At 41.7% G+C, this 20,867-nt stretch overlaps 1 protein-coding gene across 1 annotated transcript; it reads left to right on the top strand.

Moving 5' to 3' along the window:
* The first annotated feature begins 2,246 nt into the window (after window positions 1-2,246).
* plcxd3 (phosphatidylinositol-specific phospholipase C, X domain containing 3) lies at window positions 2,247-19,231 on the top strand. Its single transcript, XM_068709335.1, has 6 exons — window positions 2,247-2,762; window positions 11,563-11,819; window positions 12,051-12,224; window positions 13,791-13,966; window positions 14,270-14,371; window positions 16,506-19,231. The coding sequence occupies exons 1-6, from the start codon at window positions 2,510-2,512 to the stop codon at window positions 16,660-16,662; spliced, it is 1,119 nt and encodes a 372-aa protein (XP_068565436.1). The 5' UTR covers window positions 2,247-2,509; the 3' UTR covers window positions 16,663-19,231.
* Window positions 19,232-20,867: the final 1,636 nt, after the last annotated feature.

Below are 20,867 nucleotides of genomic sequence, written 5' to 3'. Positions count from 1 at the left end.
GTTGACTTGTTTGTTAAAATGATTCATCGAATCGCACAATGATTGGAAGCAAATGGCTTTGAGAGTGATGGCTTCTGACACTCCACAGGTTAGAGCTTTCTATATATGGAGGGTGCGCTCGCATTGACATTCTTGATGTGATTTCTCCACTCGAGTAGAGAGGCGCTGCCATTACCTGAGGGCTGTTGCATAACTGGGGAATTCAGCCACTGGGCTTTTGGGTTCAAGAAGATCAACTGGATTGGGTCATCAACCAGAAAAATGAAAGAAAGTGACAGGGGCTTTTGCCACCGGCTGTTGATGTAAATGTAGCACATCCCCTCCATGAGTCAAACGCGAGTGGTACCCTGTAAGCCCACATTTAGTAACCTATTTCTCATGCGGGTACTGGAATGCTGTGAAAAGGGAATAGAGGGAAACAATGAAAGGCTTTTACTCAAACCAATGTGTTTGAACATGAGAAGTGGAGCAAAAACATTTCTTTTATTACAAATGAAAACATTGCATGAAGTCAAGCAGGGCGTTTTAACTGTCCGAGTCGACCCGTTTTCTCCAGAGAATGGTTGTTGTTCCTTTTGATTATTTTCACAATGCTGATCATTTATGGACGTTGCCTCCAAACCAGGAGGGAACAAAGGTAATCAACTAAACAAAGCAAATGATTTGGCAGTCTATGCATGTAAGGGATTCCTGATTATGCAGGTGTGTGTGTGTCCACAGTGGTTTTCTAAAATCAACCCTTCCTCCTGTGTCACATCACCAAATAAGACACATGAAAATGTCGTGGAAAACGGAGAATACTCTCTAAATGTTCTGTACGAAAAATGCAACTTCACTAGCGCTACGAACAAAAATAAAATGATACAATAATTTAATATTTAAATTATATCAACAATGTACTGTAAAGGGATGTAGAGAGCTGATGTGATGAATTTAGAAAACGTGTGCTGTAGTTGAGGTGATTCTTCATTCAGTATAGGTGTTTGTACTGTAGTTGTATAAAGGTTATATATATATACATACACCTGTACATTAGCGTTATGATGGACACTATGACATTTAGTTTTCACTAGCATTAACTGATTATAAACAACATTATATAGGGACTGATATTATTGTTTCAAAATACTAGAGAGATATATTAATGCAAAGAATAGAGAGATGTCGATAGTTATTTCTTATATTTTGAATTTGCTCGTTCACTCTTGCTCACTGGAGAAAAAGCTAGCTAGCTAGCTTAGTGTTAACATAGCCCACTACTATATTCCCTTTCATTTGCCTCAAGTAAAGCTAAATGTAAGCAGGTAACAATCGTTAACAACTACAGATAGACACATTCTGTAACTACCTGTACTTACAATTTTCTTTTCTTTTCTTTCATATGATGATGGGCTGTTGGATTGTACTTTGAAGAGAAAACAAACCAGAACACACGCACATATGTAGCATGTTAGAGTTATAAATAACTTGTCCATGTGAGAAACAATAGTTTCATTTAATGACATCACCAAAATATATATATATATATATATATATTTTTTTTTTTAAAGCCAATAATGCCAAATTATTTGGGGGGGCTGAAGGACATTTTAGGGGGGCTTCAGCCCCTAACGACGCCCCTGCTTGGAAGGACTGAAGAGGGACACAGGTTCGACATGGCTCCCATGGGTATAAACGATAAAAAAAATAATCTGCAGTTGTTGGTAGATTCTCCAACTTTATACCATTGTGACCCAGTTTGTTGAATGACTCATAAGTTGGCCAACCAGCTGATTGCCAACACAGTGAATGTCAGTTAGTCATTATCACTGCCATATTAATTGCAGTGATAATGAATCCCTGCCATATGGCTCTCTTGTCAGCCAAGTGCATGACCTCATCCGCGCTTCGAGGTCAATAGGGAATTCGCTTTCAATCCCAGTATTTAGCGCTATCATTAATTTCAGCCAATACTTTACACACATATATATATATATATATATATATATATATATATATATATATATTTTTTTTTTTTTTTTGTAGAAATAATGAGATAATGGAAATCTCTAATAATGTCATACTGAGGATACCTGCATATTATACCAGAACAAATACAACTGCTCCTTAACAAGTAGGCTTGTATGATCAGATTTAAAATATTTAATTTAATTTAATGCTCAAAATTGATTCAAGTGCACAACTTAATTGTCCCACTATGTTTAACATGCCGCAGCCACCGGTTGGTGTTCTGCCGCCATGCGATAAAACACGTATGAGAAAATGCGTGGATTTTGGTCTAGTATCGTTTAGAGAAAATAACGCTGGAAGGTGGAATTATTAATGGTTGGCTGCTGTTCCTGTCGGATTATGTGACTGTAAAAACTGAATCGTGTAACAGTGTTATTGCTGCGTACAAGCTGTTGCCGTATTTGGATTGATCCATTTTCGTAATTGTGGCATCCGCCGATGCGTATTGCTCAGGGGTGTGTGGACTGGCTCTCCGTCGCGCTGGTGTGTGCGCGCGTGTATGTGTGTGATAGACAGTGAGAAACCGAGAGAGAGAGCGAGAGAGAGAGAGAGAGAGAGAGCGAGAGAGAGAGAGAGAAAGAGAGAGAGAGAACTCCAGGTTGGCGCAGGCACCGGACCGGGAGAACGGAGCGTTGTGCACGGCGACAGCATGGCTTCGTCTCACGGGAGAAGCGACATGCGCTTTGCAGACTGGATGTCAAGTTTACCGCAGAGCATGCACACTATTCCGCTCACCAACCTGGCTATTCCCGGTAGGTGACTCTTTTACGTTGTCAGGTGAGCGAGTGTGTCCACGTCTTTCTGTCCGCGCGCATTCCGCGTAGCTGTCGTAGTAAATGAGGAATATAGGAATAGGCTGTGAGTTTCAACATTTGCGATATTGTATTGGTTTGCAAACTTTAATGTTTTACTTTGCACCCCGTGCAACCTTTCCAACCTAAATATGGCTTTGGTTATCATTTCACCTCATCAGAACAAAGGGTAAAACCTGTTGCGCAACGTGAGAAGTGCCATGTATTTTAGTTCAGCATCCTCTTGTGATGGTCTGCTGTCTTGCTTGTTCTTCTCATATTCCGAGGAGAAGATATGAGGTAAAACAAAATAAGACAAAGAGCCACTCTAAAGCTTGAGACTAGACATATAAACCACGAGCTCTGTATTATGTGGGACTTTTGGCGCGTGCACTGGGGTGGTGGCCACAGAGGAGGAGAGAGTGGGATGGGTTCAGTCTGTGCGCGCAGTAGATCACAGCGCTTCCCATAGAAAATGAGTTGTTAGACCTTCAGCCAATCGTTGTGCAGGTCTCCTTAAACTCCATTCAAATTGGAAAGGCTGGTTGTAAAGCCCACCACTGATCTGAGTGATGGAATGGCCTATTAGCAGCCAGCTAATTCCATATCTGCTGCCTAGTGATTATCACACCTCCACACAAAGCTCTTTCATTCTTCATTTTCTTGCATATCTAATCCTCCTCGCTCTCTGCTCTCTTTTTCTTCCTCCACTCCCTCTCTCCATCTCTTTCTCTCTTTCTGTTAGTACCTGGTGTGTTTACTGATGGCATGTGCAATGATGGCTCTTCAGGTGCAGATGGCTTGGACCTTGAGTCCAATGAGGCGTGGCATATTACCAGCACTGTGCCCACTGCTCTTGACGGATACCAAGACACATGTAGTCCAGCGTTAGATGTAATCAAATGCTCGCTGATAGACAGGAGCAGCATGACGTGTATTACCTCATGCTTGTAATTTTGCCGAATCACGTGACATGTGCTGCATTACGCCACAGTTCACCCATGCCAAGCCAGCATGGGAACATGCTCTGTCCCATTTAATTAGGTATCATTACTTCTTATTGGCCCCGCGGCCTGCAGCTCAGCTGCTCTCTGTCCATCCTCCATTTGGATGCTGATTCTGTTCACATCCTTAACAGAATCAGCAGTCTTTGCACTTTCTTGTGCTCGTGTGCAATAGTTTGGTGTAAGGTTTGTCGAGGAAAAAAAAAAAATTAGGATTTAATGAGTTTATTTAGCCAAAAACGATGTGTTCTTATTGCAGTATGTATTTGATTTCTCATATTGCGTCCCTTTATCTCATCTTGGAACGCAGCATTACAAGCCTTTGTTCAAGCTGCGCTAAAACTGGGACAGACAAGAAACAAATGAGACGACTGTTTCACTCTTCCTTTGAGTTGAAATGATATCACATTCATCATGTTGGATTCCTGACATACGATCCTCGGCATCCGCCCCGCTGTTGCCTGTAATTCAGTGATGCTATTTATTTGACGGGGAAAAAAAAAAAGAAAAAAAGAAATAGAGTTCACTAGCCTCAATGATGCAGGCCAAAGTATTTTGGCAATTTGGAGCGCTCATGTGGGGGTGATGTTATGGCACGGTGCCAAACCCGCTGTGTCTCCGTTGCCAGCATTGCACTGCTGCACTCATTAGTATACAATCTGTATGATTCGTGATGATTTTATCATAACATTTTGTTGTGACAGAGCTATCTGATTTCTATGATGTTTTAATGCCATCTATTTTCCACATTTACAGTAATTGGATGTGAACCAATGCAGCCAAAGGACCTGAAGATATATGGTCGTACCCATAAACCATTTAGATTCTTAAGGTAGCATAATGACAGATACTATCTCTGTCCTCTTCCTGTTACGTTTGACTGAGATCTACCTGGCCAATCTCTAGTGAAAACAGTTCAAAAGTCACATTATACAACATATATATAATTCATACTGATCATGGATGATCACTTCTGCCGTGAACTGCCTTTTGTCAGGATGATTGAATGGTTCGTCAGTTTGTTTGTTTGTTTGTGTAAGGAATGCACTAATGGTGAAGAGCCAGCTAATCTAAGCAAGGATTCATAACTCCGTACAGTATGTACAGTCTGCAACATAGCAGTTACCAACAAGCAATTCAATATTTTCAGCAAGTGGAGACATTTTATGTACAGACCCTGAAGAGAAGAAATGCTGACCAAAGTGCTGAGGTTTAGACAATTTGAATACAAATCAAAAATATCGGAAAGTGCTCCGATTTTTACTCTCAAAAGCACGTTAACACACTTAACAGTAAGGTGTAAACTGTTTCCCGGTCAAACAGTTGGAAACGCTCAATCACCCAAGAGTTTAGATTGGATTGAAAATGTTGTTCAAAGGGGTCTTGAAGTGGAGATTTACTGTACACAATTATGCAGTGCTTTAAAAATTAATAAAGGGATTCATTTAATTGGAAGACAATGAACGGAGGCCAGAACAGGGGGAGGGATGGTCTTTCTTCTTGAGTAGCCTCGCATGTTGAACAAGCTGCAGGCGAGACGAGGCCAACTGACTGACTCCCACACAAAGAGTTACTGTAATCAATAAGTGAAGACATAAAAGCATGTTTCCGAGTCCCTAAAGAAGAGAGAAACTGGTTTCATTTCTCGACAGTTCTTAGGTGAAATAAACCCTTCCACTCAGGACACAGTTGGAATTTAAAGGGTCATAAAAAAGATGGAGAGCAAGTTTCATGAAGCTGCATTTTCTCATTGTAACCAGGATGTGAAGTGTTAGTAAATATTTATTTAATTAATTTCTTTAAATAGATCCCACTGCAAGCGTATCCCATGGGACGAAAATGGGCACTATAATGAAACCTTGCGGTGCGCCTGCAGAGACAGGTGCAGCAGAGGAAGACAAAATGTGAACGATAAATCCTGTCCGTAGCTGATCAAAGCCTGAACCTGAGTGCCAACATGATTCCCACATATTTTTGCAAAATCGATTGTTCTTTTCCCTTTGATTGTCATGGAGAGCTCCCACTGAATTCAAATCCCATGATTACCAGAGTCCAAAGACACCGATAAATCATTTGTCACGCTGAGGAAAGCTGACTCAGTTCTGTTGTGAAGGCTGACTGAAATGTGTCCAGAAAAGGAGAGGAGCTGTGAAAAGACAGCTTTTGTCAGAATCAGATACAAATATATTTTTTTTCAAAACAAAAGGTTCTTGAATACAGTCAGATTCATTTTTTTATTTTGTTGATACGAGGGCAACGTTGAACATAACTTTTTGGACTATGAGTTGTTTATTTTGCTGTGACTCATGACAGCAGCCGGGTGCACTGTGGTTCTATCATTTATTACATAAAAATAATACATATTTTCATGAACATATTCTCGCCAGTCCAAATCACCTTGTTTTGTGAGATAAGAACATGGTTGCTTTCAGACATGACTCATGCTTGGTCCCATATGCCACTTTTGCCTACAAGTCAGAAGACCTGCGCCGGCTCCACTCTGTTGCTAATTGGGGGAAAAAGGTGAGGGGATGAGGAAAGGAGCGGTAGCAGATTAAAGATGGAGGTCATTGAAGGGAGAGAAGGAGGGAAAGATGCGGGGTGGTAGTTATCATTTTCCGTCCCCCCAGGCTGATCAGCGGGGGACATGATGGGCTGTTTCTTTCTGAGGCTATTGTTAGATCTGCATGGTGAGTGCTGCAGACTGCCAGGCTGCACGTTCGTCCAACTGAGGTGGTCAGTTAAAGGTGTGCTGCCAGAGATACTGTGAATCTGTTTCTCTGTGGTTCTCTCAGCATGAAACACGCTTTACTGCAGGGGAACGGCTGTTTTGCTACCATAGTAATTAAACTGGATTTTCATTATATATCTGTGTCCTACAGGTGTGCACAAGGACTAAATTTAAAGTTCTATGTTGTTTGTATTAATAAGCTATGCTTTGATTATTTTCAATCAGCCAAAGCGTTTACATTTACTCTCTAAGTGATTTACATCAACAAATAATCCACATCTTTTCTTTCTGGCTTTTTAAAACTCCATCAATCGATTTTTGGCCACTAGGGGGCGGAATAACTCCAAAACAGGTCGATATACATGCCGCAGTCAGTGATGTGTTTTTCTCCTTATAAATTACTTATTTTACCCCTTTTTATAGACAAATTATGATTTGTTTCAATGTTTATATGAGCAATATTGATCAATGCAGCTTTAAAACTATTTGTTGAACTGGCCTAACTAATTTTATTTCACTTTACACAAGTTTGGAAAAGGGACGCATTGTATTATGATGAACGAAATTGTCATGGTATACTACTGTGATATACTGCATGAGCACATTAATCGTTTGTTTGTTTCAATATATACAGTGACTCGTAAAAAAAACGTAGCATCTAATTCAAAATTAGACAGTAGCTAGCCAAAATGAATTAATTCGCTATCAGGGAAAAGTACATTTTGTTTGACTTTATTAAAAAACAAAGAAACTACTGGACAGAAGACTTTACCTCAAAGATACTAAAAAGCCCTCAGGGTCATATTTACATGCGAGGGCTCATGGGAGCCATACCTCCCCTCTCCAATCGCTGACTGTAGCAGCTTATGGCTTTACCATAAGTAAGAAATGAATAGCATACCTTAGGCCAGGGGGACAGGGTGAAGGCAATTGGATTGAGTTAAGATGGCCTCCAAGGCAATAAAAACAAATCCATTACAGAAAAGGCATCTTCAGTCAGTCTTGCCGCCTCCCTTGGGGCAGAGGGAAAGGCCGGCCCAGGACTTTTAGCTGTAAATCTGTCCGTCAGTCCCGAGACCATTATGCTGCCACTTAAGCCCCCGAACAAGCAGGATGAATGGTATCAGATGCCAGGATTAACACTGGCAGTGCAGTGAGATGCTTCAGGGGCAGGAAATCAGTCGGCTTAAAATCCATTGGAAAACGGAGGGTGTAAGAGTGAAAACAAACAAAGCAGGAGAAAATAGTTCGGTAGAAAGAAAGACAAAGCGAGAGAGAGAGAGAGAGCGAGAGAGAGAGAGAGAGAGAGAGAGGGAGAGAAATAATTGTCATAGAGAAATGAAGCAAATGGGTGGCAAGTCACAAACCACCCAAATCTCTGTTTACCTCAACTGTAGCTTGACCAAAGTCATTGTTTCCGACCAGGTGCACATTCATGTCTTCTTTATAACTGACGGCGAAGTCTTTTTCCAACGTTACAAGTCGCTCGAGGAAATCTTTTTGTCAGAGTATCTAAGAAACGGGCCGAAATGATTAGGTGTGGATTCTCCACAGGCTGCTTTTGCCTCACCACAGCAGTTAATTGAGTTCTCCAGCAGGAGGACATTCATCTTGATTCTAAAAGTCAAAAAAAATTCAGCCACATCGGGAAAAAAAACGCCTGGGTATTTGTGCGCGCCGCCAGTCGAACAAGATGGAAGAGAGTATAGCAAGGTGGGGAACAAAGTGAGACTGGAGCGAATTGAACGAGAGAACATCTGGCTGTAGGAAGCAACATTTCAATGACTATGTATAGAAAGATCCATGAGAGGATGGGAAGTTTCATTTAGCTCACCTCCACCCTGTTACTTATAACACTATCACGTTTTTAAGATACGTTATGTTCTGCTCTACAGAGTCCATGGTGAGCCGAAGTGATTGGTCACGAAAAAGGTCACTCACTGTTCTCATTCAGTCAGGATTGGTCAGTTAACACAGGTCAATTCTCTAAGGTAACAGTCATCATCATCATCATCATCATCAGGTGAATCATTACCTCTGCTTGTTTCAGCCTTTATCTGTTTGCACTCTGGCACATTGTCTCTCTTTTCCACGTTCCCGTCATCTTATTCACCCCCAGTGACGAAATGATGTCGCAAAGTTCACATTTAAAGCTGACGTCCTCTAGCACTATTCAAGGATTTAGTTATTTTCATTGCCTTTGGCCGTTTGTCCATGCACACATCTAGACACAGCGTATAGTGTAAAGAGAGAAATACTACACTCGGTGCGAGTCGGATCGGTCAAACAAACAGGACTTTCGTCCAGGAGACTGCTGTTTGTGTCTTGACATTTTGTCTCCAGCAGTCGTTAGTCCCGTGAGACGTCAGTGTGGTTATTTATGGTTATTTAATGTAACCCGGGTGAGTCGCTAGTCTCATTATCGTCACACTCTTTTCCTAAATCTAACTAAGTGGTTTTGTAAATCTAACTTTCTGTGGAGACGGAATTTTATTTTGAAAAGACACCATTCAAGTGGAAACTGACACGTCCCAAACCGACCCTGGAGGGGGGACATATAGCGTCATAGTTTGAAACTTAGAGCCACTGACGACGCGTCGGTATTTGATGAGTTAGGAGGAAGAATATGTTGAATCTTCACATCTGTCAAAGCTGCACCTATCAAACTGCATGAGTAGACAGTTTGGATGTTGTTTACAGTAAGCAGGTCATTCCAAATGATGGACTGTGGCCCTTTAAGTCAAGGCGAACCAAAGCATGATCACCATGCAAGCCTTTACCACCAAATGAGTTGTTGTTTTTTTGATACAGATGAATAAGTTTGTTCACGGTGGGTTGAGGCCACTAGGGAAGTAGTAGTTTGGATTTCCTTCAGTGAGCTCTGTGGTAGCAGAGATTACTGGCTTGTCTAACGTTCTCCCAGTTAAAAATATTAAAAAAGTTGCGTAAACATCACATATTGTGGATTGTTAGTTCCAGCAGACAGTAATAAAAGGGAAACGGCTCATGTCTGAAGCGCGATGCCGTTGGATGTAAAGAATTGTATGAAGATGAAAGTGCGATGTCTGCGCAGTTCATTTCAAAAAGTGTTTCCTTACACTTCTAAATGAATGTGTTGCCCTTGAGACACGGCCCCGGCATTAAAGTGAAGCAAATGTTTTCACAACATAAACAACATTAAATCACGTTCACCGCTCAGGTAGCAGTGCGACTGTGATGGAATGCGGCTTTCTCTGCCGATTCTGCACCTTTCGCCCGACGTTTCGGCCCTTCGGTCGCCGTTTGTCCTCTCTGCAGTGTGGCACCATGTCTTTTTTTGTCATACATGCTCTAGTTAGTTACGCACACATTTGTGATTGTGATTATTTCTCACCATATTTTGGCATTTTTAATCAATTAATGAAGAAGAAAAACAACAACTAGATTAGTGGATAAATAAAACAATAGTGTGATGTATGCTGTTGTGACCGGTTAAGGTCACACTCTGTTACGCTGCGACCGCGGTGGTACGAATGAGCCCGTAGAGATGCTGGCTGCTGCCCTGCCCCCAGGATTCAGCTGTCTAACCTGCTTATGGTCATTCTGTGGGCCGACTGAGAAGACCTGGCACTGGAGTGTAGCTGAAGGTCAACGCAAGCCCAGTGTGTCTGTGTGTCGGAGGAGGAGGAGGGGAGGAGGGGAGGAGGGGAGGAGGGGGAATGTTTGTCTGAGTGAGGGAACGTGATGAAGCTGATTGCAATTATGAGAGCAAGGAGGAAGATACCAGAATTACTGCCAGCCTAATTTAGATAATATGTGCGCACGCACACACACACACACACACACACACACACACACACGCGCGCTTGTCTTACTCTCAAACAGGAATGGAAGGACACACAACCTTCAGACTTAGCTAGCTTAGCTAGAGCTCACCATGGATCGATTGTAAGGACATGCTTACGTGTCGCCTAGGAAGGCTTCAATATATTGACAGACTTTTGTCCAATGTCATTTTAACAGCCACTGGTGGGATGGGATTTAGTTTGTTTCTTTCTCTTGATACAGCTCCTAGAATTAAATTACAATAAGCTTTTGATTCAATTATTTTTTTGTTTAACCGAATGATAGTAAATCATCACTCGCTCACCAAAAGCGGTGTTAATCCTTTCTGATAGCTTCCGTTTTATCTGCTGAGATATCTTATCTCTGACATTTCCGCTGCTTCTGAATGTAAATGGGTTTCTGAGCCTTGAGGCCAAAATAAAAAAGGACATTTGGAAAATTTAACAGCATGTGTATCTTTTCAGTTTCATCAGGACTACTTTCTGCAGAAGCAATAGATTCATGAATCTTTTGGTGTTTTACAGAGTGATAATGAGCGCTACAGGTGGCGTGAAATGTAATGGTAGGTCAGCCTGTTCACAGCAGGTGCGTCTCAGTGCAGTAGCAGTAGTTCAGCGACCTTGTCTGGTAGAGAGCTATCCAGTTCTGCTTGTACAGCTATGTGTCCTTGATACAGAGGGTGAAGTAGCTGTGATCCGCCGGAGAAATATCATGAGTTTGTAGTCTTTCTTTATCTTTCTTTGTCTCTGCAAGACATCTGATTTAATGATTGATTAGATGTCTAGACTTTAAACTTTTTCAAACTTGAATTCAAAAGTTACCACCGGGAATCCAACCAACAGGAGCATACCAATCGCATTGTATGAAAAAGAGGAAGGATCTTATTATCTATGAGATCCTGTGAAAAGGTAGAAGTGGGCCTTTCTCAAGGGTTTAGAAAATCTCCACGGCTCTGAAATTTCAAATTGAGTCATCGAAGACTAGACCGGATTTTGAAGGAATGCAGAGTGACAGAGGCAGAGGATCGAAGACCGGCTTCAGGTTTAACCAAAAAATACTGTTATTCACTGTCAGTATTGTTGCCATGACACCGGTATGTTGTCCAGCGCTGACCCCGACTCTTCCAGCTGCGTCCCGCCGCAGAAATAAGACCAGCAGCAGTCAACACCCGCATGCGTCCTCGCGTTTGTGTCTTCTCCAGGTTCCCATGATTCCTTCAGTTTCTACATTGACGAGGCGTCCCCGGTGGGACCCGAGCAGCCAGAGACGGTGCAGAACTTTGTTTCCGTTTTCGGCACGGTGGCCAAGAAACTAATGAGGAAGTGGTTAGCAACGCAGACTATGAACTTCACCACCCAGCTGGAGGCCGGGATCCGCTTCTTTGACCTGCGCATCTCCACCAAACCCCGCGACCCCGACAACGAGCTGTTCTTCGCCCACGGGCTCTTCAGTGCCACGGTCAGCACACAGTTTTGATGTGATGAATGTTCTTGCAACGCTTGTGGTTGCTAAGTGATGTTTTTACATAGCTGTTTGTAGCAGCATATTTATGTGAGAGTGCAGACTCACACATGGTCATTCAGAGATTTTAAGTACATCACAGTCTTTTATGTGCCTATATTATATATAAGTATGTCATGAAGCAACTTATTTCTACATGTATTGTTATTTATTGTGCTTTTCTTTTAGGTCAGAGAAGGTCTAGAGCAGATCAGCAGTTTCCTGTCGTCTCATGCCAGAGAGGTTGTGTTCCTGGACTTCAACCACTTCTACGGCGTGCAGAACCTGCACCATGAAAAACTGGTGGCCATGTTGAAAGAGGTGTTTGGGGACAAGCTCTGCCCAGTCGTCTTCGCTCAGGAGGTACTGCAGAAGCTACAAGCCGGTCCCAAACGTTTATTTCAGATGCTTCTCTCAACTCAACGACTCTTGATTAAGAAGGAACGCAAATCAGGCTCTCATTGTGTGTGTGTGTGTGTGTGTGTGTGTGTGTGTGTGTGTGTGTGTGTGTGTGTTCAAAGGGCTTTTGAAAATTATAGTTTTCTCAGCGCAGCATAACAGTGATTTCTATGTTGTGATCTCTTGAGATGCAGAATGATGGTTATCACATCCCTTATATGTGTTCATTGTTTTTCACACAGCGTCTGCCCTGTCGCATAGAGGTTGAGTAGAAAAGTGCTCCCATGATCAGATAGACTTGTCTCTCTTTTCTCAGTCCATTTTTTTTTTTTCACCCTCCACCACTTCATCCACCTCCCTCCCTCCCTCCCTCCCCCCCACCCTGAGGTGACGGTGTATCTCTAGAACCTGGAAGAAGGAGTAGTAATCAATACCAAAGATCATAGTTTGTGGAAAAGGACAATAGTGACTTGTGGATTCTTGGAAAAGTAATGATTACGATAATAAGTCTTCTCAGCGCTGCATCTCGGGTGGTGTTTAGAGAAGACAGACGAATGGGGTTCTTTCCTCCACAGGTATTTTATTCACTCCTCGCTCCCCTTTCTTCCACTTCTTTGTCTTTGAGTAGATCTCTTCTACTATTCCCTCGTCACCCCTCTACCTCACAATAGAAATACACAGGGGATAATATACAGCTGGAGGCTCATTATCACATAATAAGTATGAATGATGGAGAATCAAAAACTAAATAAATGAGCTGTGTGGATCTTGGGGTCAAGATGAAAAAGCCTATTCTTCAACTATAGCCACCTCCTTACACACCATCCAACTTTTCATGTGGCTTCTCCCTTTAATCAGCTGACAGGGGATGTTTATTTTAGTCTTTTTTTTTTTGCTAACTTAATTGATTTACCTACACTCGTCCAGCGAAAATATTTCAGCAGAGATTTAACCAAAAGATATGTTTCTCATGTGCATATGCTACACTAGCAGAATGACAAAAATATTGCTGTTTATGAAAAAAGGTTGAATACATATAGATCTGCATAAAAGTGCTATTCATTATTTACTAGGAATGGGATTTCTGGCTGGAATAGTCTTCAGTCTTCCTGCAGATTTTCTTCAGAAATAACAATGTTAATTGTGTATTGGAGTAGTGGAGGATATACGCAGGTATACGGAGTAGGTTTCTGAAGTATATCCACCTCTAATACTGTCATCAGATATACTGTGGCCAATGGAACATTCAGAGGAGCCATGGAAATACATAGGAGTATACCCTCTTTCTCCGTAGTGATCGATCTAACGATGTCTATAGTCAATCAGAACTGAATATTGAACCAAAGCTGCTTAATAATCAAGCTGTAGTGATGCATCATATCAGGCAATTCTATCCATTTATTCATAAAGCTTACGAGACAAACTTCCAAGTCCATCTCAGCTACTTGTTTGAAATGTTTTCTGTCGCTCAGCGCAGAAGGGGCTCTTTCTTTTGTCACCTATAACCTGAGCGCGTGCCTCCATCTCCAGGTGTCTCTGCAGTATCTGTGGGAGAAGGAGTACCAGGTGCTTGTCTTCTACCACCACCCCAATGCCCTGGAAGTGCCCTTCCTGTGGCCAGGGCAGATGATGCCCTCTCCCTGGGCCAACACTACCGACCCAGAGAAGCTTGTCCAGTTTCTCCAGGCGTCTGTCACTGACCGCAGGTCAGCCTCTACTTTAAAACACATTAATACATTCATTTATAGGAAACTGGTAATAGGAAGCAGGCTTCAAAATGTGACATAAATTTGCATGTGAAATAGTTGTGTTGTTTTTTTTCCTGACAGAATAAGTGTTTTTTCCTCCCGTGTGGTTACTTAAAGTAATAAATTGAATGTAAGGCAACGTTGATGTATTCATTTAGCACCTCTCTGCAGCAGATGTCATAAGGTGCTTTACATAAAAAAAAAATGAAGAAAAACACAGAAAAAAAAATAATTTCTGAATACGTGATGTGACTCCTGCAGGAGGAAGGGGACCTTCTTTGTCTCCCAGGTGGTTCTGACACCAAAGGCCAGCACTGTGATGAAGGGCGTGGCTAGCGGACTGAGAGAGACAATCACAGAAAGGTGTGTACGACTGTTTATGTATGACAGAGATAGAATGTTTGATGGACATGTTCAGTATGACACTAAAGTTGGATGAGACGTGGGGTTAGCACGGCAAACAGTGTTATTCAACGTACACGGGCGCTGTGGAACCAAGCTTATAGCAACACCTTTTGATGGTTAGAACCAGGGGTCTTCAACGTTGTTCAGGCCAAGGACCCCCAAACTGATAGAGAGATGGAGCAGGGACCCCCTCCTATATACAGTATATTGTATAAAATTGTGTTTTATATTAAACCGGGCCTATAGTGCCATGTATAAACATACCTTGTTATTGTGCATTCAATACTAAGCTATTCAAATAATACACAGGTTTATGTATTCATGTTTTTATTTTATTTTTTATTTCTGTTGAAGACCTCTGTTTTAGAGGAAACGGTGCATAATTGCAACATCATTTCACTTCAGGTTAATATCAGACCACCTCAAGGTGTCACTCAGAAAAAAACAGGACATTCTGATGTAGCATTTCAAAATTAAAGCCCTTCAAAATCACATTCATGAGACAATTTGTCTAATTTCAGATTTAATTTTAGAGGAAACAGTGCATAGTTACAAACTATTTTCACTTCAGGTCGATAGCAGACCACTTCAAGGTGTCACTCGGAGAGAACCAGGACATTCTGATGTAGCATTTCAAAATTAAAGCCCTTCAAAATCTCATTCACAAGCCAACGTCAAATCACATTCATGAGACAATTTGTCTAATTTCAGATTTGATTTTAGAGCAGGGGTCTTCAACGTTTTTCAGGCCAAGGACCCCCAAACTGATAGAGAGATGGAGCAGGGACCCCCTACTATGTACAGTATATTGTATAAAATTGTGTTTTATATTAAACTGGGCCTATAGTGCCATGTATGATTCTTGTTATTGTGCATTCAATGCTAAGCCATTCAAATAATACACAGGTTCATATGTTCATGTTTTTATTGTAAAGGTACAGTGAGTAGGGTGGCCGTTCCACTGCCATTCATGAACACACCTTGTATGATAATCATGCATACAAGCTACTCAAATTGACGTTTTTATTTTAAACATAAATGTGGAAACAAAAATGGCCTATTAGTGCCACTGCCATGCATAAACATACCTGTTATCTTGCATACAATACTGAACTATTAAAATAATGGACTGATTCATGTTTGGGGAAAAAAAAAAAAAATAATTGTCTAATCAAACAAAACTTTTGCAGACCCCCTGTTGAAGACCTCTGATTTAAACAAAGCAACTTTATTAAACAAACATTCATGTGCTCGTGCACACATACACACTCACATAAACAGTCATATGTGAGTCATTGTAGCATGTAATTACTAAATCCAGAGGGATGTTGTTTTTTTCCTCGGTATCTCTAGGCGTTTGACACTAACCTCAAGTTTTTTTTCAAACAGCTGACACAAACCCAAGGCGATGCTTCTCCTCCTTCTCCTCCCTCTTTCTATATCTCCCCTGCTGAGTTCTGGTTCAGGATTTTCTTTTCACGATTTACCTCCACTTTTGTCTGTATATAACTCCCTCTTAGTGTCACCAGTTTCTTAAAAGCCTCAGCAGCAAAAAAAAAACAACGTCAATTTTCCTGGCATGAATTATTCATTTGACAACTCTCACTATCAGCCATTCTCACCAGGCGTTTGGTTACTTTGATGTAGGCATCCTTCAGAATTCCATCCATTCGTTTTGCCACACAGTCTGCCAGCGTAGAACTCGACGGAACAGGGAGGCGAGCATGAGGAGGAAACAACTCTGAGAATTTTGCCACGCAGAAAACCTGGGCGAGGCATCTGCAGGAGTAACACCCTCCCCCTGCTGCACAGCTGACATGAACATGTCCGGCAAGTGTTCAGAGTGTCGTCCTCACAGCTGGTGTCTGGCTCGCCGACATTTCATGCTGCGTCACAGATATCTTTTATCACAGCGAGTCTCTCTCTGTGTTAAACCAGCCAACCATGAATCATCCCTTCTTCTATCCCTCTAGATCTTTTGTAACTTTGTATCCCCGTCTTCCTCATTCCCTTAACATGTCTCCGTGTCTCTGTATGTGTGTGTATGTGTGTGTGTGTGTGTGTGTGTGTGTGTTTCCGTGCGTCCTCCCAGGGCCTTACCGGGCATGATGCAGTGGATCAGATCGCAGAGACCCGGGGAGAGCGGCATCAACATTATCACAGCTGACTTTGTGGAGCTCGGAGAGTTCATCAGCGCCGTCATCACCCTCAACTATCACCTGGACGACGATGAAGATGATGCCACCTGAGAGCCCACAGGGGGGGGGGGGGGCGTCGGGGAGCACAGTCACCACCACTAGCACTAGGGGCTTTGGTCTGTGCTCTCACTCTTTTCTCTTTGGCATTTATTTCAGGAGGGGAGCTGCACTGCTCCTCTCACTTTATTTAGGGCTATAGTGAATTGACAGCTCAAATGGCAAAAGGGTGTTGAGGTAAGAGGAGTTGGGATTGGGAGAAACGACACAGGTGTTTGGTTGGAGCACGAAGAGAGTGAGGTTATGATTTATTTTATTTTTTTTCTTCTATTTTGGGGATCAACATTTTCTTTCTCAAGGATGTTGATTTTCTTTACTTCCTGTTCTGTAAAAGTAAACTGCTTTTTCCACTGATCAAATGCACAGTTTTCTGACTTCCCACTTCACCTGGGCTAGATTCCTCACAGCATATCAACTTTCAACTAAATGTATTGGTTCATTATTTTTTTTTTGTATTCTAGTGACAGTTTTTTTTTTTTTCAGAAGTTGTTGTAAAATAAGCCTATGTAACTTAAACCGCTCTAATTCTAGGCTGGTTTAAATAGCTTGACGTTCTTCGTCCAAACCTGTACAAAAGACGTTTTCTTTTTTTTTTTTAAATAATTATTACAGTATGCATCCCTGGTCAGATCACTGCAGGTGTTTCTGAAAAAAACAACAACAGCAGAATGTGTTTAAAACGTGTTATTACAATCTATTTACTCGGTACATAGACAATAAACGACCCATCTTCCACATGTTTTCCTCAGCAGTAACCTCTGAAGGGGCTTTCTCCCAGTAATAGTCTCCTCTGAAGTCAGCTTGCAGCCTAGACATTGATCAGACAACCTTTGTGCATCGGTAAGTCATTACCCCGCTCATTCAAAACCACAGAGATTTCGAGAGGGTGCGGCTCGGCTAGTGGAGATCAATGTACCGATCCCGCTATGCGTACTTTATCCTTGGTGCATCTAAACAACAATCTTAACAATATCAGCATGTTTGAAATTCCAAGACAAGCATCAGGTGTCGCTGCAAGGAACCTTACAAAAAACTAGTCATTTCTAACGGTTCAGAATCCAACGTGACAAATGCATTTGGATTTTGTGGTGGGTGCTGAGTCGTGATAGCCAAGTATAAAAATACAGTACATCTGGGTACGAGAGTGTACCCACTGTCTGTGTGTGCGCCTATACTTACTGCTGTAGTGCGGTATATATATATATGAGTCATCATGAGATGTATCACGGTGTTGTGTCTTTCATAATAACAGGTGATGATGTTGCTTCACGCTCACTCACAGACACGTTTTATCTCGAGTCAGGAAGGGGCTGAACATCATAATATGGAGTCAGTGGGTCTTGATGTAACAGCCGTGCTTTGACACGTTGAAAATAGTACAGTAAATGTTTAGTTTAATATCTAGCTGTAACTCTTCGGTGTCTACCTTATTAGGTGTTTCATGTGTTGAATGTTACTGAATCCCCGGATTTCTGCTCTATCCTTTAGTTGAATTTCATTTTCATGTATGTTCAATGGGTGTCATTCTATACCCTGCGGTATTTCATTTAGGATGGAAAAGTACTTTAAAATGGCACCCAGAAAGAAAAATAGGAATATTTTTTATTGCAAGGTTTTTGCGCCACTTTGCATGGAAACAATCACATACGAGTCAAACATCCACACCTGTCCTGATCAGTGCGGTATCTTCTGCTGAGAATGTATTCTGTAAAGACGTTGTCGTCTAGTTTGGTAACATACAACCAAAACAGGAAACTCAACTCTTTGGATTTGTGAATGTATGTGTCTTGTGAGTAACTGTGGCATTTCTACAAAAAAAAAAAGGAAAAAAAAAAAAAAAAAGTCTCACGATGGAGTGACTGAGTATCAGCTGGAACGTCATTTTATTTTATTTTTTTGTATTGTATGCTTCAATACGGAGCTCAAGTTCAAGTTTTAGAGTTTGAACAGTTCACTTCAGTGTGGTTTCATGTTAAAATGTTTTATATATCGTGGACAGTTTGTACATACTGTAATTGCAAATAGTATGCTGCCGATGAATTGTAAATGATTTCAACTTTTGCAAAGTCATTGACGATAATTTCTTAACTTATACCTTAACTGAGCTGTCATACTGCTTCTTCTATTCTTCTTTTCAAGTGCATGAACCCAACAGTACTTTTGTTGTTTAGCAACAGGGTCCATTAGTGTTTGTGCATCTGCTAAGTTACCTTCTGCATAAGGCTCTCAAGAGCACGAGTGCATCTCAGCTGGAAATGTTTTTACCCTTTAAGACACATCTCCAAAATGGATCTATTTTTTTGAATGTTGCACTGCTACTACTCCGTGCACATAGGAATGGAAACGAGCAGACTTTAAAGGCTTGTGAATCGTGTTGTAAGGACATTTGTGTCTTCCCTGGTCCATACCGTTGTCATTGCCTTTATGTTCTGGTGTGAAAAGAGTCCTTTGCTGTTGTAAAATTAAAAAAAAAAAAAAACTTTTGTTCAAAGGTGACTCTATTGTAAGTGGAAACGGCAAATCAAATAAAGCTTCTATGCCTAATGAGTGACTACGTCAAGTATCTGGCTTGTTGAGTGGTGATTGGTTTGTGAGATGCTTCATTTATTATAAAAAAAAATTGTAATTAAAGCCATTATAATTTAATTGTGATTCAATTCAATCAGCAAATGGCAGTGCTATAAATCTAGAGTTGCAGCCTTTTAAGCTAACATACCAGTATTCCATTCCCTCTCTGTGCAGAGGAGCATCCTAAAATCATCCAGTTTCCAGGGTGATGAGGATGGAGGTGGGTGGGCAGCGGCACCCAGGGTGACCTTGCTGAGACTGTGTTTTGTAATTCAGCATCTGCCATTCTGCAGCCAGGTGTTGCTCACGAAGAGGGTAACGGAGATAACTCCGATGCAGAGTGGCTCACTGTGTGTGTGTGTGTGTGTGTGTGTGTGTGTGTGTGTGCGCACGCGCATCTGAATCTAGGTTCAAGGTCTTCGCTTTTAAAAAGAAGAACACAAATCTGTATTTTACAGAGTTACTCTGACCTTCTGTCATGCGCCTCATAAATAAAGCATGAGACTGCTTTTAACGAACACTGAATTGAATAGTCAAGTTCTCATATTGATCCATTTCTATGCACAGGGTTAAGTGACATCATGTCACACGCATACACAAATACTTCTCTGGAAGTTCCCCAGTACAGCAGCGGTGTTGTTCTGGTAAACACAGGCCAGCTGACTGGATGGGTATTAAAGTGCTTTGATTGCTTCGATTTTACATTGCAGTAGTTGAGTGAAGGAAATGGTTATAGCTTATTCATTTCCTTTATTCACTTTATTCCATTTCCTAATGGACAGTATTCATGCTGTACCGTGCAAAGTGAAAGAACAGGCACTTATGTCCTCGGAGTTCATGTAAACAGTTTTAAACAAAATGCAAATGTCCGATGTTACTGTCCGTGTGAGCTGGTGTTTTTGTCTGTGTCACTCTCTCCGACACACACACACACACACACACACACACACACACACACACACACACACACACACACACACAGATGAGGGGGAGGTAAAGGTGTGGGAGGTAGAGATGGATGATGGCATTCAGACGGTTTAAAGAGGGGCAGTAACGAGATGAACAGTTTCAGAAAAGTTTGGAGTGTGAGGAGGAGGAGGAGGAGGAGGAGGAAGAGCAATTTCGCCAGCCACTCCTGTGTCTAGTTGCATAGGGTGCACACACACAAACACAGGCTGGCAATTTATCTGCCAATACGAGCTACACACAACGATCTACGATATTATAGCGAGAGACGTAAAAAGGCTGGGATACACAGTTAATTATTAAAAGTCAACAAAAGACGGAGTCATTATCGGAGAGGGAGAGAGAGAGAGAGAGAGAGAGAGAGAGAGAGGGGGGGGAAACTGGGGATTGGAATCATTCATTAACTCAGTCAGACGTGAAAACAGCAAGCGGACAAATGGAGGCAGCAGGCAACACTCGCAGCAAGGGGACAGAGAGAGACAGTAGAGTTCAAAGTTAATCCTGTCATTCTGTCTGAAAAGGGTCATCGGCCAGAACTTTGTTCATCACAGGTGCACTTTTTCCTCACCTATAAAGTCAAAGAGTTAGGCGTGACCTTGACATCATTTTCCCTTTCTCCACTCAGGATTGGTGCAGCTCCTCTGTTGCCTCTTACAGCTCAAAAT

Source organism: Cebidichthys violaceus, unplaced genomic scaffold (genome assembly GCF_023349555.1).
Source record: "Cebidichthys violaceus isolate CVI_PGR_0920_01 unplaced genomic scaffold, fCebVio1.0.p SCAF_143, whole genome shotgun sequence".
NCBI lineage: Eukaryota > Metazoa > Chordata > Actinopteri > Perciformes > Stichaeidae > Cebidichthys > Cebidichthys violaceus.
This window is presented reverse-complemented; position numbering and strand designations above follow the sequence as displayed.

What these genes read in the sequence shown, in the direction of transcription:
- plcxd3 (XM_068709335.1), top strand. Translation starts at nt 2,510, where the DNA reads ATGTGTGTGATAGACAGTGAGAAACCGAGAGAGAGAGCGAGAGAGAGA. An exon ending in CACCAACCTGGCTATTCCCG is followed by an intron (nt 2,763 to 11,562) that starts GTAGGTGACTCT and finishes TGTCTTCTCCAG; the next exon opens with GTTCCCATGATTCCTTCAGT. An exon ending in AGAGAGACAATCACAGAAAG is followed by an intron (nt 14,372 to 16,505) that starts GTGTGTACGACT and finishes GCGTCCTCCCAG; the next exon opens with GGCCTTACCGGGCATGATGC.